The sequence below is a fragment of the Euleptes europaea genome, chromosome 11, assembly GCF_029931775.1.
Source record: "Euleptes europaea isolate rEulEur1 chromosome 11, rEulEur1.hap1, whole genome shotgun sequence".
Taxonomy (NCBI): domain Eukaryota; kingdom Metazoa; phylum Chordata; class Lepidosauria; order Squamata; family Sphaerodactylidae; genus Euleptes; species Euleptes europaea.
In genome coordinates, this window is record NC_079322.1 from 66,919,163 (window position 1) to 66,933,364 (window position 14,202).

Consider the following 14,202-nt stretch of genomic DNA (forward strand, 5'->3'; position numbering starts at 1 on the left):
GGGCCCATCACCTAGCAACCATTTCAGAGTCTCCCTCTTCAGAATTAATAATAACGCGCTATCAGTGCGCCTGGCGCTTCACAGAGTTCAAGAAGACTGATACCCGCCTCAAAGAGCTTGCAATCTAAAACGTAGCGTAAGGAAGATAACAAAAGGAGGGGAGGGAAGAGATGACGTTCGTCCCAGCAACACAGGCCAAGTTTCAACAGGAAACTAGCGGGTTACACCAAAAGCTTCTTGATGAGAGATTTGCAGAAAGTCAGAGAGCTGCAGCGGCCGGTGTTTGGAGAGGGAGTGCCAGGCAAAGGAGAACAGAGGCATCTGAGGGAACAAGACCCCTTTGGTTGGGCTGGAAGAACAAAGGCCACGGGCAAAGATGTATCCTGGTTCTTTGGCTTTGATTTACCAATACCTGATTAGATCAATACATAGCAATAGCTTTTTTACACACACACACACAAACACACACACAGAGAGAGAGCTGGGCTATAAATACTGAACGCTCAAAGGCACATGAATCTGATACAGAGGATTTAGTTTGTGGGAAGCATTAATAGCAAGAAGAAGAAGAGTTGGTTTTATATGCCGACTTTCTCTACCACTTAGGGGAGACTCAAACCGGCTTACAATTACCTTCCCTTCCCCTCCCCACAATAGACACCCTGTGAGGAAAGGTGGGGCTGAGAGAGCTCTAACAGAGCTGTAACTTGCCTAAGGTCACCCAGCTGGCTTCATGTGTAGGAGCGGGGAAACAAACCCAGTTCACCACATTAGCCTCTGCTGCTCATGTGGAGGAGTGGGGAAGCAAACCCTGTTCTCCAGATCAGAGTCCACAGCTCCAACCTAAAGGATGCCAGAGTCTTGCTAGGACCTTACTGACAATATTGTAAGATACAGGTCGCAGCAACTGTCCAGAAGAACACTACTAGACATCATAATTGTTTCATGGGGAAACACTCTCTTCCCCAAGTATAAGAGCAGTAATGCTGGGGGAAAGGGTTTCTATCCCACAGATTCAAAGTAGCGACAGAGGAAGGGGCAACCGATGTGTTCACACAGAGAATAATTCCAATTCTGAACACACAAGTGCCAAATTTGGGGATGTTTATCTCTGTATCCTGCTACAGGGTATAAGCTTTCTGGACAAATTTCTGACCAAAAATAATGAGATGTCCCCTGACACAGGAAATTCTCTTTCTACAGCAATGAACCTCAGATGCCTTCCATCTTGCAAGTCCATCCAAGAAGCATTCTTTCAGTTTGCACAGCTCCCTAGCATGCGATGCAACAGCAACTCAGCTATGAGTACGCACACAACTGAGCTTCTCAGCCACATCTAATTTTCTTATATAAATTCTCCAATCCCCACCTCCAACGAACCAATTTTTCCTCTCGCACAACTAGACAATGTTCCTCAAGGCACAACTCGAACTTTAATTTAATTCACAAGAGTCACGTTTATATTTTGCGTAGGGAAGCTCACAACCATCACTTTATTATTCCAACATTTCCTCTGCTATAGAAGCAAACATTTTATATTCTTCCACCCTTGAATTTATAAATGACATAATTTTAACAAAGGTGCTCGAAAATTCCTACCTAGAAGGTACCTATAAAGCAGCAAGGTGCTTAAAAAAAATACCCGATGCTGTTATGTTTAAGGCTATGCTCAGAATTGTCTCAAAAACGGGTATGTCTAACATTAGAGTTGACATTTTCAGGTTGAAGACAGAGTTAAAGTGCCATCTGCTGGAAAAATCTATGCCAACAGAATTTTCTTTTAAAATTCCACTGTAAATGTCCAGCTTACAGCTGTAAAGATGGTACTACCTTGCCATTAGGCAAGCCATCCGCTTCCCAGAGGTACTGACTCAACTATTCTATGATTCTATCTCCCCTTACCTTACAAGGGAGAGCCTCCCAGAAAAAAGCTTTTCATGGACTTTATTTGTACATACAGCTCTGAGTCATCATGTCGGCCCTACCATTCAGAGGAACTTTGTTTTTCTTTTTGCTAATGACCAATGTGGGTATTCTTTATACAAAATTAAATGCCTGGTTTTCGGCACAGGCAAACAAGAAAAACAAAATGGAGATGGGTAAACAGAAACAAAACAATCAAAAAATGTACGCAAGACAGCAACTGAAATTCAAGAGTGAAATCACCACCACAGCATTTGTTCCTTCTAATTACACTACACCACAAATGTCACCATGCAAAGTGAATGTATTATATGCAGACCTCCTCGTTCGGGGGAGAATGACCTAGCCTGTAAAAGGCCACCCACCAACCCCTTAGCTTAAGGTCCCATTTTCAACCATGATCTCTGCTTTACTTAGACTGAGCTTCAGTTTAGTGGCCCTCATTCAGCCTGTTACGGATTCCGGGCCATGAAACTGACTCCCTGGGATTTCAGGAGGATATACTAATTTTATTTATCGATTCAAAATATTTACGAGCCTGCCTTTTGCCCAACAAAGTTGGGGCACAAGGCTGGTAACACAATCAAACATGCACAACAGTAAGTTACTAACTGGAGGAAAGGCAGCATGGTATAGCCCGATCCTGTCAGATCTCGGAAGCTAAGCAGGGTCGGTACTTGGTACGGAGTCCACCAAGGAAGATTCTACAGAGGAAGGCAATGGCAAACCACTTCTGTTTCTTCCTTGCCTGGAAAACCCCTTGCTGCGGTCGCCATAACTCGGGAGTGACTTGATGAAACGTTTCACACACACACAAGGTACTAATCCCCAAATGACTAAACCCAATCCATAGAAAATGCAAATGCAAACCAAAATAGCCAGCAATAAACCAAACAAAACTACTGACAATGTCTAAATAAATGCATATTATCTCCCTTGAGCAGAAACAACCGAATAAGCACATGGAGCGCTAACTATGGAGCCCCAAATGCCTACCTAAATACTTGTCTTGCAGCTCCTCCGGAAAGTTAACCAAGTGGCAACTTTCCTCGCCTCTTCCAGAAGACTGTTCCAGAGGAATGGAGCAGCTGCGGAAAAAACCCAAGTATGGGTTGTAACTGAATACCATCAGCAATACGGATGATGGCTCCGCACCCCAATTCTCCTGACAACCGAGTGATTTCATACAGATCTTTTAAAAAGCAAAATTAAAGGTAAAGGGAGTCCCCTGGGCAAGCACCGGGTCATTACCAACCCATGGGTAATGTCACATCCCAACGTTTACTAGGCAGACTAAGTTTACGGGGTGGTTTGCCATTGCCTTCCCCAGTCATCTACACTTTACCCCCAGTAAATTGGATACTCATTTTACTGACCTCGGAAGGATGGAAGGCTGAGTCAGCCTTGAGCCAGCTACCTGAACAGCCACACAGAAACCTGCCATAGATGAGGAGTCACCCCCAGCACCATCTTCTGAAACTTAAAAGAGCAGAAGCGCCAGAAAGCAGTGCAACATGCCACCTCAATCCTTCCCAGCAGTCCAGGAGGGTACCATGGTCAGGCTCCACCCATAATATCTCCTGCAAAGACCCAACTCCTGTATCTTTGACCCCCCGTGTTTGTGAAGCGCTGACCTCCCCTTGCTTTCTAACTGTAACAGTCAGGAAACTGCAGATCCAGCAAATGGTATGGGGGCACCTGAAGTTGTAGTACTGCTGAAACTCAGGAGAGCTGGACATGACCAGTATGCGTATATGAAACTACCAGGAGCCACATGTAAGTGACTCTGAGCTGTCCAAGTGAAGAGCAGAATATAGCCTTTATTCACTAAAATATAGTGCTACTTCTACTGCAGATCGCTGGGGCTGCTGACAGCCAATAAGCTCAGCCTCTAGTTTTTCGGAGGCATAAAGCTGAAGAACTCTTGTCCGGTCAGTAAAAGACACTGCAGGGCTTCATGGTTCTTCTGCTTTTACCTGCTCACACTCCTGTCATGAGTGATACAACTTCTCTGCCTTCTACCCTTTTTCATTATTCCTATAATTCCCACAGGGCCTTAGCAAGGAACGGGCTTTTTAAAATCCAAACATCCAGTTGTCATTGGAAAGAGTCCACCAATTTTATTTCTCTGACCTGGGAAGGATGATTATGAACACCAACAAAAATATTTAATATGCTTAAGGCTGCCTGGTTGCCCCACCCTGTTGTCCCAGCATGTTCTCCGACTCATTTCAGTAGTTCCTACAAAGAATTATCATCATCTTCTTAAGCAGCACCCCTCTCTTAGAAGCAGGGTGCAACCAAGTATCTCTGCCCCAACTACCTCCATCAGAAATCCTGCAAAACTCTGGGGGGAGAGGGGAGCTGGGGCCTCTGTCAAATCTTTACACCTCTTGCTGTACTGAGTTTACCATCATGATGCTGCACAAGTTCCAGGAAGGCAGGATTTTTCCAGTGCCCTGAGATATAGTGGAAGCGGCTACTAGAAAACCCAACAACCTATACAGAGTGCAGCATAGTACCGTAATAAGAACCTTCATTTCAAGCATACATACAGGCTTTTCAAACCCATAATGAGTGTCCTCTCTTACTTTTTCTTGGCAGTGATCTATTTACGTTATTTATAGTCTGCCTTTCTCACTTGGACTCTAGGCCACTGGTTCCCAACCGGTGGTCCGCGGACCCCCAGGGGTCCGCGAGAACTAATCCAGGGGTCCGTGAAACAAAGTTATACCACTGGTTCCCAACCAGTGGTCCGCGGACCACCAGGGGTCTGGCACGAAGCTCTCTCCCTCTCTCTCAGCTGAGCTGCGGCTCAGGGGCCATGTGTGAGGTAAAGCGCCCTCCTCCTCCCCCTCTTTCCCTCTCCTCACAGTGCGGCTGGGTTTTGCACGCGGCGCTCGAGGGCGAGCAGCGCCAAGGCAGGCGGCGGCAGCAGCCAATCAGCGGGCGGGATTTTCCCGCTGGTTTTGGCTGGCGGAGAAGGCCGAGGCGCTGAGGACGGGCGGACGGCAGGCCCCCTGGGGAGGGAAGGTAGGAAGGAGCCCAGACGGCGGCAGCGAGGAGGAGGTGGTCTTGGATTTGTCTTCCCGTGGCGATCCTCCTCGGCCTCCACCCCATTCCCTCTTTATAGGGCTGTCCCCCTCTTAAACGCCTCCCCTGCCCCCACACTGGGCTGGGCTGGGACTTCCTTCAGCCCGACCCTTCGCCTTCCGCCCCGCCCGCGTCCCGGCCGGGCTCGTCCGACGCCCAGCTGGCCGGTGGGCCGCTCAGAAGCTGGTGCCATGTGTCTTCGCCTCCCCCTCACTCATCCTCCTGTCTCCCGGCCGTTTGTGGGGAGGGCCCTCGCTGTGCTCCTCTCTCGTAACGGCTTCCTAGAGGAGAGGGGACGTATTGGCAAGGGACCGGCTGGGCCTCGGTTCCCCCCAGCCCCCAGGCCGCTCACGCGGCCACCATACTCCCTCACCGGCGACGCGACTGAAGGGGCGCTTGTTGGTGCGCATGCCGCCCTCCCGGCTCCCTCCGTTGGGGACGGAAGACGGCCCCCCGGGCTAGCCTCCAGGCATGGGTTGCCCCCCTGTGCGGTAAGTGTGCGGCGTTGTAGAGGGCCCGCGACGGAAGGACTAACTGCTGTCACGGGACGGGATTATTGGCCATTTGTGAATGGGAGGTTTTGCCTTGGATTTGCCACTCAGGTGAACGTTTTCCCCAAAACTCTGGGGAAACTCCCAGAAACTCCCAGAAACTTTTGCCACTCAGGTGAACGTTTTCCCCAAAACTCTGAGGGAACTCTTCCCTCAAAACTCTGCATGGGGAGTTATTGGCCATCTGTGAATGGGAGGTTTTGCCTTGGATTTGCCTTTCAATAAAAAGTTGTTTGCATCATTGAAAGCTCTGCTATTGTGTTTTTCTTTTAAGGCAAAAGATGTTAACGTATGAGTTATTTTTTCTAAACTAAAACCTCAGTATTCAGGTTAAATTGCCACATTGGCACTCAGAATTTTTATTTTGAACCTTGGGGTCCCTGCACCGAACAAAAAAGTTCTAGTGGTCCCTGGTCAAAAAAAGGTTGGGAACCACTGCTCTAGGCGGATTTCACAGAGTGAGTCAATACAATCGACGGATGGGACATTCAATAAACAATGCAATAGGATTAGGGTGGCAGAACCAAGCCTAAAACCAGAACTGAAGCAAAGCATAAGTACTAACATAACCCATTAAATGATGCAAAATTCCACAGTAGGATCTTAATTTCTTCAAGCTATACACAGTAGTATAGATCAGAGGCTAATAATTTTCTAAGTAACTTCGTGCCGTCATAGAAAAGCCCCCTTGAATAATTCATTTTTACATAGTTTGCGGAAAGCCAGGAGAGTGGGACACTTTCTGCCCTCCTCAGGCAGGCCATTCCACAAGATGGGGGCCACAACAGAGAAGGCATGCATACTGGCGGTTGATTATTTTGCTCACTGCAAGTTGGCACCGGGGTTTCTGAAAATGTCTTCGAATAAATTAAGGAAAAAATGGCAAAACCCAGAGGATAGATAACTTTTGGCACAAGCGGCCCAATGCAATTCCTCCTTAAAAGCCCTAGGAAGCAGCTGTAACTTACTCTGTATGGCCCTGAAAGACATTCACAGAATGGATAGAAGGGTCTCTGAAATCCCACAGACGGAACGTTGTGTCGCGTGATGAGGTCACCACAAGACGCTGGGTGGGATGTGTGCAACAGTGCGTAAGTTCCTGGTCATGTCCTACAACCACAGATGAAAACACATAAGGTACCAAGGAATACAAGACATTTCATTTTCCACAAACACTGGACACGGAAAACATCAGAGACAATATCTACATACTGGTGGCAGTCAAAATGGCCGCATACTAACATTCAGGCTTTTACACTAACTCGGCAGGGCTAGCACAAAGTTTTGGTTGCCCTAGATCAGGGGTTCCTGACATGGTGTCCATAGGCATCATGGCACCCCAGAGAGAATCTGGTCCAATTACGCCTTCTGCGTTTCTTATGTCTAATTATGGGGACATTTCACAACACATCGTGAATGGTCACGGAGGACGCCAAGCTTCCATTGATCAACCATGGCATCACTGGCCGATCTTGGGCTAGATGCCTTCTCTAAGCCTAGCCTACCTCACAGAATTGTCATTAAGGATACAGTAGAGGAGGGGAGAATTACAGAAGCTGCCTTGAATCTTCAGAGAAGAAGCAGAGTAGTAGTAATAATAATTAAGTGCCATCAACCTACTTAAGGTGACCCTGTGAAATTCCATCTCATGGGGTTTTCAAGGCAACAGATCAGCAGAGGTGGTTTGCCACTGCCTGCCTCTGCGCAGCAACCCTGGACTTCCTTGGTGGTCTCCCATCCAAGCGCTGACCACGGTCAACCCTGCTTAGCTTTCCAAGCTCTTAAGAACTCGGGCTGGTTTGGGCTGTGACGCTTCGGTAGTTAATACCTGGAGCAGAAAGCAGCCATGCAAGAAATCTGCAGGGGCTCAAAAACTATGTTAACGTCTGACAAGAAAGATCTCGAGTTTACGGATACATATTCTGGAAAGCAGAACAACCCCATGTCATTTCTAATTGACATACCACAGTTACTAAAGGCGACAGGTTGGCCTCAATAAGACCCTTTGTATGGCAACTATGTAACGGACAATCTTTTTTCTTTGTGGCAACATAAATATTGACCGAGGGTGCCCAGAAATAGCATTAAGGCTCTCAGCATTCTGAGAGTTCAAATTCATAACCATTCACAGAATATACTCTATTAGACTCCCCGGCAAATACAAAACCTATGGATTTCTAAACTCTCTAACGCTGGCGCTTGGAAGCGGCAGCGAGCATCACAAGCAACAGATACCTGTCAGAGAATGCACAAGTTCTGACGTCTCCACGTCGTAGAGGTTTGCTGTCCTGTCCCACGAAGCTGTCACAGCTTGCTTCCCTCCAACCAGCCAATCCGCTGCTATGACGACGCCCTGGTGACTTTTCAGGGTGGTTAGAGGAGCCCGGATGGTGGGGCAGTCGCTGGAACCGTCTCCGTCTCCGTCAGCTTCATCCTTATCGGAAAACTCGACTTCATCTTCTCCAGACATTTGCTGTTAATATTCGAGAAGACATAATAGGAATTAAGCCCACCAAGCTGAATAAGACTTAAGCCCTATCAGGGTCTGCAAGATAGAGATGTTCTGCCAGGCTTATGGTTGAGGGCAGCGATGGTATCCATCTGTGGCTAGTCTACCTTTCCCCCTGATTGTACCATTACCTCTTTCCTTCCCTTCTTCCCATTCCTGTGTCCTGCTTTTCTTGTTTTTTCCTCATTGTCCATCTCCTCCCCCCCTTGAGTTATGACCCTAACGTGAGCCTGGTCCGCTGGGGGAGGACGGGGTATCAATAAAATTTCTATTCTATTCCATTAATATATTGCAAATACCCATTTCCCACCACGGTCTATATAGCCCATATAAATACATGAGAGATTACATCAGAAGAAACGGCAATTGATGATGTTAGCCGCCCTGAGCCCAGTCTGCCAAGGGAGGGGAGGGTATAAATAAAATTTCTATTCTTTTAACATATTGCAAATACACAGGTTCCCACCAAGGTGTATATAGCCCATATAAATACATGTGAGATAGCATCAAAAGCAGCAATAGGGCATTGTAAGGGAAGCATGATTTCTTCAGGGAGTTTAAAAATGTGAAGTAACATGGTAAAGTAATAAAAAGGAGTCTTGGCAATAATACCAAGTATTCACAAAAGGCTCAACACATCCATTTTTTAAAATAAGCCAACAGATTATGCTTTTAAAAAAAGTAACAGAAATCATACCAGAACCAACAGGTTGAAATTAAATCAAAAGAGTTTCTGTCTAGACATTAGGAAGAATTTTCTAACATTTAGAGCGGTTCCTCCGTGGAGGTGGTAAGCTTTCCTTCCCTGGAGGTTTTTAAGAAGAGGCTAGACGGCCATCTGTCAGCAATGCTGATTATATGACCATAGGCAGTTCATGAGAGGGAGGGCATCTTGGGCATCTTCTGGGCATAGAGTAGGGGTCGCTGGGGGTATGTGTGTGGGGGGGAGGTAGTTGTGAATTTCCTGCATTGTGCAGGGGGTTGGACTAGATGACCCTGGTGATCCCTTCCAACTCTATGATTCTATGCTTAGTACCCTGAAGTACACACATCACTTACATTGCAGTCTGCGGTTGGCTGAGGGGTAGGCAACTGGACCATGTACCTCCAGATATGAGCTGTCTGGTCTCCAGACGCTGAGGAGCAAAGAAGGAAAACAAGATTCCATATATTTGAGGCCGAAACGCACTTGGTCCTTATTTAGTCCTACTTTGGTCATTGTACAACTTCACTGTGTATGAATTTTGTGTATTTATTGATTGTGAATGACTCGCCTATAATATAGGCCTTATGTTTTTAACTTTACTGTGCACCATATTAAAATTTATATATTTGTAATTTTAGTGTCTTTTAACTCAACCTTTTTGGTTTGGATATGTCATCTTACAGTCACATACAAATTACAAAGGTATACAGTAATCTAAAAAAACATCACGTGTAACATTTTTTTGGGGGGAGCAGTTTTCTTATATGCTGGGTTGTCTTCCTTTCAAGTAAACAAGGTCGAAGTTAAAGGGCCAAAGGCCCTTTATGAGCCCCCGGTTGCTCTCCTATGCATCGTGAAGAGCAAAAGTAAGCATGTGTCTTACCTTCCCACCCACCCCAGTAAGACTGCCCTGCCTTCGACACAACAGTTGTCCAAGGGGCCACTGAATCCAGCTTATGCTCCAGTTAAATTCAGCACATGTAGCTATAACCCAAAGTGCACAGGACAGTTTCCCAGATAAAACCAAAGAATCAATCATTTGAACCTAAATAAATTAGAGTTATGTGAATGACTGACGGCGTCTGAGAGCACACAGGACATTGGAGGGAGCATAAGGTGGCGGGCAGACTTCTTTTTGAACGACTCCCCAAGCTTGAATATGATCGCCAATACAGGTAAAGCAACAGAATCCCCTCCCACCCCCCCATGGTTGCAGTTTATATCTCTACTGTGCTTACACTGGGGAAAAACTCACCGCTTAAGGCATAATAAACAATCACACTTGGCAAATTTCTCTGAACTAAAAGCTTACTGCCTTAGGGCTGGGGGTGAGGGGATATCCTATACAGGCCAGAAATACACACACCAAAATACTACATTAATTTCTTGATCAAATAATCAGACGCCTTCTGTAAACATTCTGGAGCCCACTGATAAAACTATAAACCTCCATCTTCCTACGCACAAAGACAGAATAACAGCTGAGACAAAGAGGAACAAATCTTGCGCCCAACATTTGTTGGAGCGAGACAGGAGGCAAACAAAGCGGTGCAGAGGAAAAGCTGACAAAGGTAATAAAGTGATGAAGCTACTCTGCAGACGCATGCCCATGAAACGAATGACAAGGGAAGGTGTTATTTAACCAACAGGAAGACTAGGGTTTTTTTCCCCAGATGTGCCATTAGGAAAAAGAGGGGATCGTCTTACATTTGCATCCAATTTAAAAGTATGGACAGTAACTGAAATAGCTGTGTATAATATTGTAGGCTTGGGGGGGGAGTCACTTTACATACAGGATTTTTGGGGTAAAAACATACAGGATTTTTGGGGTAAAACGCAGGCAGTTTGTTCTAAAGTTTTGCGACTAACAGATTGAGCACAAGATATTTACGTACCTGGAAACTTTATTATGAATATGTGGCAAACCAACCCTCGTGAAATAAGCTCTTAAAAAGGAGATTTTCTGTTATCAGTTAAAAACGCCAAGTAGCTTATCAACAGTAGCTCTCAAGGGGGAGAGTAAAGATAATGTATAAGAATATTAAATGTACATAAACATCCACTTGTTATATATAATAGTAGACGATATATTAGATTATATTAAGTAATATTAGTTAAGCTTTATACGGTAAATTTTGTATGAGGGGGGATTCAATAATGTAGAGTATGGTACCTCTGCTCACGGGGGGAGGGGGGACGAAGATCTTGTTTTAGATATGTTTTAAACATGTATCTGTGTTGATGAACATGGAGTGTATGTTGTATATTTGGTGTGTTTTGTTATGTTGCTATGTTTGAGATAATTTTAAAAAACCTTTAAAAAAAGATATTTACGTACCTGTAAGACCCACTTGTTCAGTTGGATGGAACTTGATGGAATTAACTGTGGTAAAGTACAAATGCACAACAGTTTAGAGCACTAAACCCACTGCAGGAAGACTTCATTCATAACATCACCCTTCCTCTTAACACACAGCTTACCTGAGCCAGCATGCCCGACGTATTTGACGAGGCACTTCCCTGTTTCTATGCTCCACAGCAGAGCGGTGTGATCTGCAAAGTTTAACCAGAGAGGAACATCATGAGTTTCTCGAGAGATGAACACGTTTCAGCTGAACGCATTGCAAAACTGGAGAGTGAGAAAGAAAGCATATCAACCTTGTCCGGACCAGAGGTAGCAACCTTGCAGGCTGTACTTGCCACCAAAAAGAGATAATGAGATCACATGCACTTGTTAGTGCAGAAATCATAGGAAATCTCCCACAGCTCCTGTTTCTGTGACTCTTGGTAGGGAACGAACTTTAACACTTCATGGAGTCCAGTGTTTAGGACTGATTCACACATGCATGCACACCTCTTGATTCCTCAGTGCTTGGTGGCTTGCAGCTGAATGTGAAAGCCTCCCCTAAACTTTGGCCATTGATGAGGAAGCGTTAGCTCTCTTTGAAACAAGACTCCCTGCCCTTTGGACGGCCACTAGATGGCACTAATGTATCTCGGGCTCCTTTTAGTAGAAAGGGGGGAGGGGAAAAGCCCCTTCTTTCGAAGACCTCCTACAGTGGGGGGCCTTTAGTTTAACTGCCAATGTATTTGTGGGTTTCACATAAGGCCAAATACAAGACATGCCCTTGGGGGGAAAATACTTTTATCAAAGGAATGGATGTTTGCAAATGGAAGCTATACTTGTTCACAGGTTTGCCTTCTTCGTGCATAAAGTGTGTGGGAGACGGACAGCATAAAAGGAGCATATGAGCAACAGGAGAAAAGCGCTGTCCTCTAGGTTTGGTCCCTGCAGCACTTTCCGCCAAGCCCAGCTCCAACCCCAAAGACAAGCTGAGCTGGGAGAAAAACTGCCTGAAACAATGGGGTGTGTTGAAGTGAGGCAGGGTGGATAAGGGTTCAGTTCCCTTTGATACCCACATACCCTTTTACTGTAAAACACATAAAGGGAAGAGCCTTCAACAAAGGGGGTTGCACAAGTGAGATCTACTTTAGAGACAAAGAAAAGGTGGAAAAAGTAAAACCTCCAAAGTAAAACCATTATTAAAAGACCAGAAGAATGCAAGAGAAATCCAGGATCTGAGATACTGGTCTACAATAGAACAGCTACATTCTAGTCCAGTAGAACCTTCCGAGACCAACACGATTTTTAGCGTATGAACTTTTGAGAGTCAACGCTCCCTTCGTCAGATCAGACAAAGGAAGCTTTGACTCTTGAAAGCTTATACTCCAAAAATCGTGTAGGTCTCTAAGGTGCTACTGGACTGGAATCTAGCTCATCTCAACAAACATAATTGATCTAACCTTCTTAACTGCTGGTAAAAGTTTTTTTTTCTGCACCTTAATTGCTAAGAAGAAAACCAAAAGCTAAAATACAGTCGTTGACTCTAGAAGAGTAAATAATTAACCCAAACAATGAATTTAGCCATGGATACTTAAGCACGGAATCAATTGGTCTAGCTAAGTACCCAAGTCTTAACCTAAACAGCAAGGGGCACGAAGTTACAGTCTATCTAGCCATCAGACAAAAATGCAAATTTCTACTTAGCTGCAGAGGGACAAATCCATAGTTAGAGAAGCATGGACTACGTCCTCTTCAACAAGGCCAGATTTAGGGGGTGGGTGGGAAGCGTCACTGACATACAATAAGATACACCAGACACATAATCTGGTGATCAAAACCATAAAGGAAGCTTGTGAAAAGACATGAACGCATGTCACGTCTAGGGCTTTGATATAAAAAAAGCCAAGGGCTATGATGAGAGTACCCTGACCTGGACAGAAGGTCCCAGGTTCAATCCCTGGCATCTCCAGTTAAAGGGACTAGGCAAGGAGGTGATAGGAAAGACCTCAGCCTGACACCCTGGAGAGCCATGGAGAAGGGCTGTGACTCAGTTTTTAGAGCATCTGCTTGGCATGCAGAAGGTCCCAGGTTCAATCCCCGGCATTGTCACGGTCTCTGACATAATTATGGTATTTTGTGTACATGTGCAGAATTAATTCCCTGTAGAGTATGAACACATCATGCAAACTGAGCCACAAACTGCAGAGGTTTGTGTAATGAAAAGCCTGTGTAATGCAAATGTCCTTAGAGCAGGCTGACAGAATTCTCTCAAGGTCAGCTCTTTCAAGAGCTAACTAACTAATTAACTGGTCTTGCCCTTGAAGGGAGAAAAGCAGAGCACCTTTCATTATCTGTCAGAAAGATGTAACTAAAATCACCTTTTCTGACTCAGATGTCAGCTGAATCTCAAAGGCAGAACAGTTTTGCCCTTTTCAAGGTCTACTGAAAATATCTTAATGTACTGAGAGTGCATTAATAGCTTAAACTTTGCTTTTTATAACTTAAAGGCATTAAAGATTCCTGCAGTCCTATCAAAGATATGAATAACATGCTTTCTTGTTTTCTGTAATCTTGCTCAACTGACCAGATGGTCACAAAGTGACAATGTAAGCAATAATTGTGTTTTATGAGTCATACAGTTAAATATTGTGCTACAGAGTTCTAAGTAGTCTCATTTAATGCGTATTGTCCTAACAAAGAGGATGGTATAAAAATTAAGTATATAACGTGATCATGGAACTCAGAAATGAGTGTTTATACTTTAAGCAAAATAGACTGAAAGGAAAGGAAGCCCATATATGGTCATGGGAAGCTGAGCAGCTGTAACTATGGCATTACTGCACTGCTCAGAATATCAGATAGAGGGAATAAAAGGTATTCCTCTTGATGAATAAAAATGTTGTTTGAAAGTGGGGATAAAAGATTTCTCTTCACTCTTAATGAGTTTGAAACAGTATAAATACAGCCACAGTACAGCCAGAGAATCAGAACCTTCCAAAAGGCTCTCAGAAAAGGCTGAATGGTATGTATGGCTTAAATACTTTACTCTAGACTTTGTGAATTAGACTTTGTGAAT

The 14,202-nt window shown here is 44.9% G+C and overlaps 1 protein-coding gene across 4 annotated transcripts in view; it reads right to left on the minus strand.

Annotated features, from left to right (window-relative positions):
* Positions 1-14,202, minus strand: part of WDR37 (WD repeat domain 37) — a 62,136-nt gene that overhangs the window by 17,009 nt on the left and 30,925 nt on the right. For all 4 annotated transcript variants that reach the window (XM_056857301.1, XM_056857302.1, XM_056857303.1 and 1 more), the window contains 5 exons: positions 11,264-11,335; positions 11,121-11,165; positions 9,136-9,212; positions 7,803-8,040; positions 6,536-6,677 (listed from right to left, as the gene is read on the minus strand). In XM_056857301.1, coding sequence (XP_056713279.1) covers positions 6,536-6,677; positions 7,803-8,040; positions 9,136-9,212; positions 11,121-11,165; positions 11,264-11,335 — 574 coding nt within the window. The remainder of the gene's footprint in view (positions 1-6,535; positions 6,678-7,802; positions 8,041-9,135; positions 9,213-11,120; positions 11,166-11,263; positions 11,336-14,202) is intronic.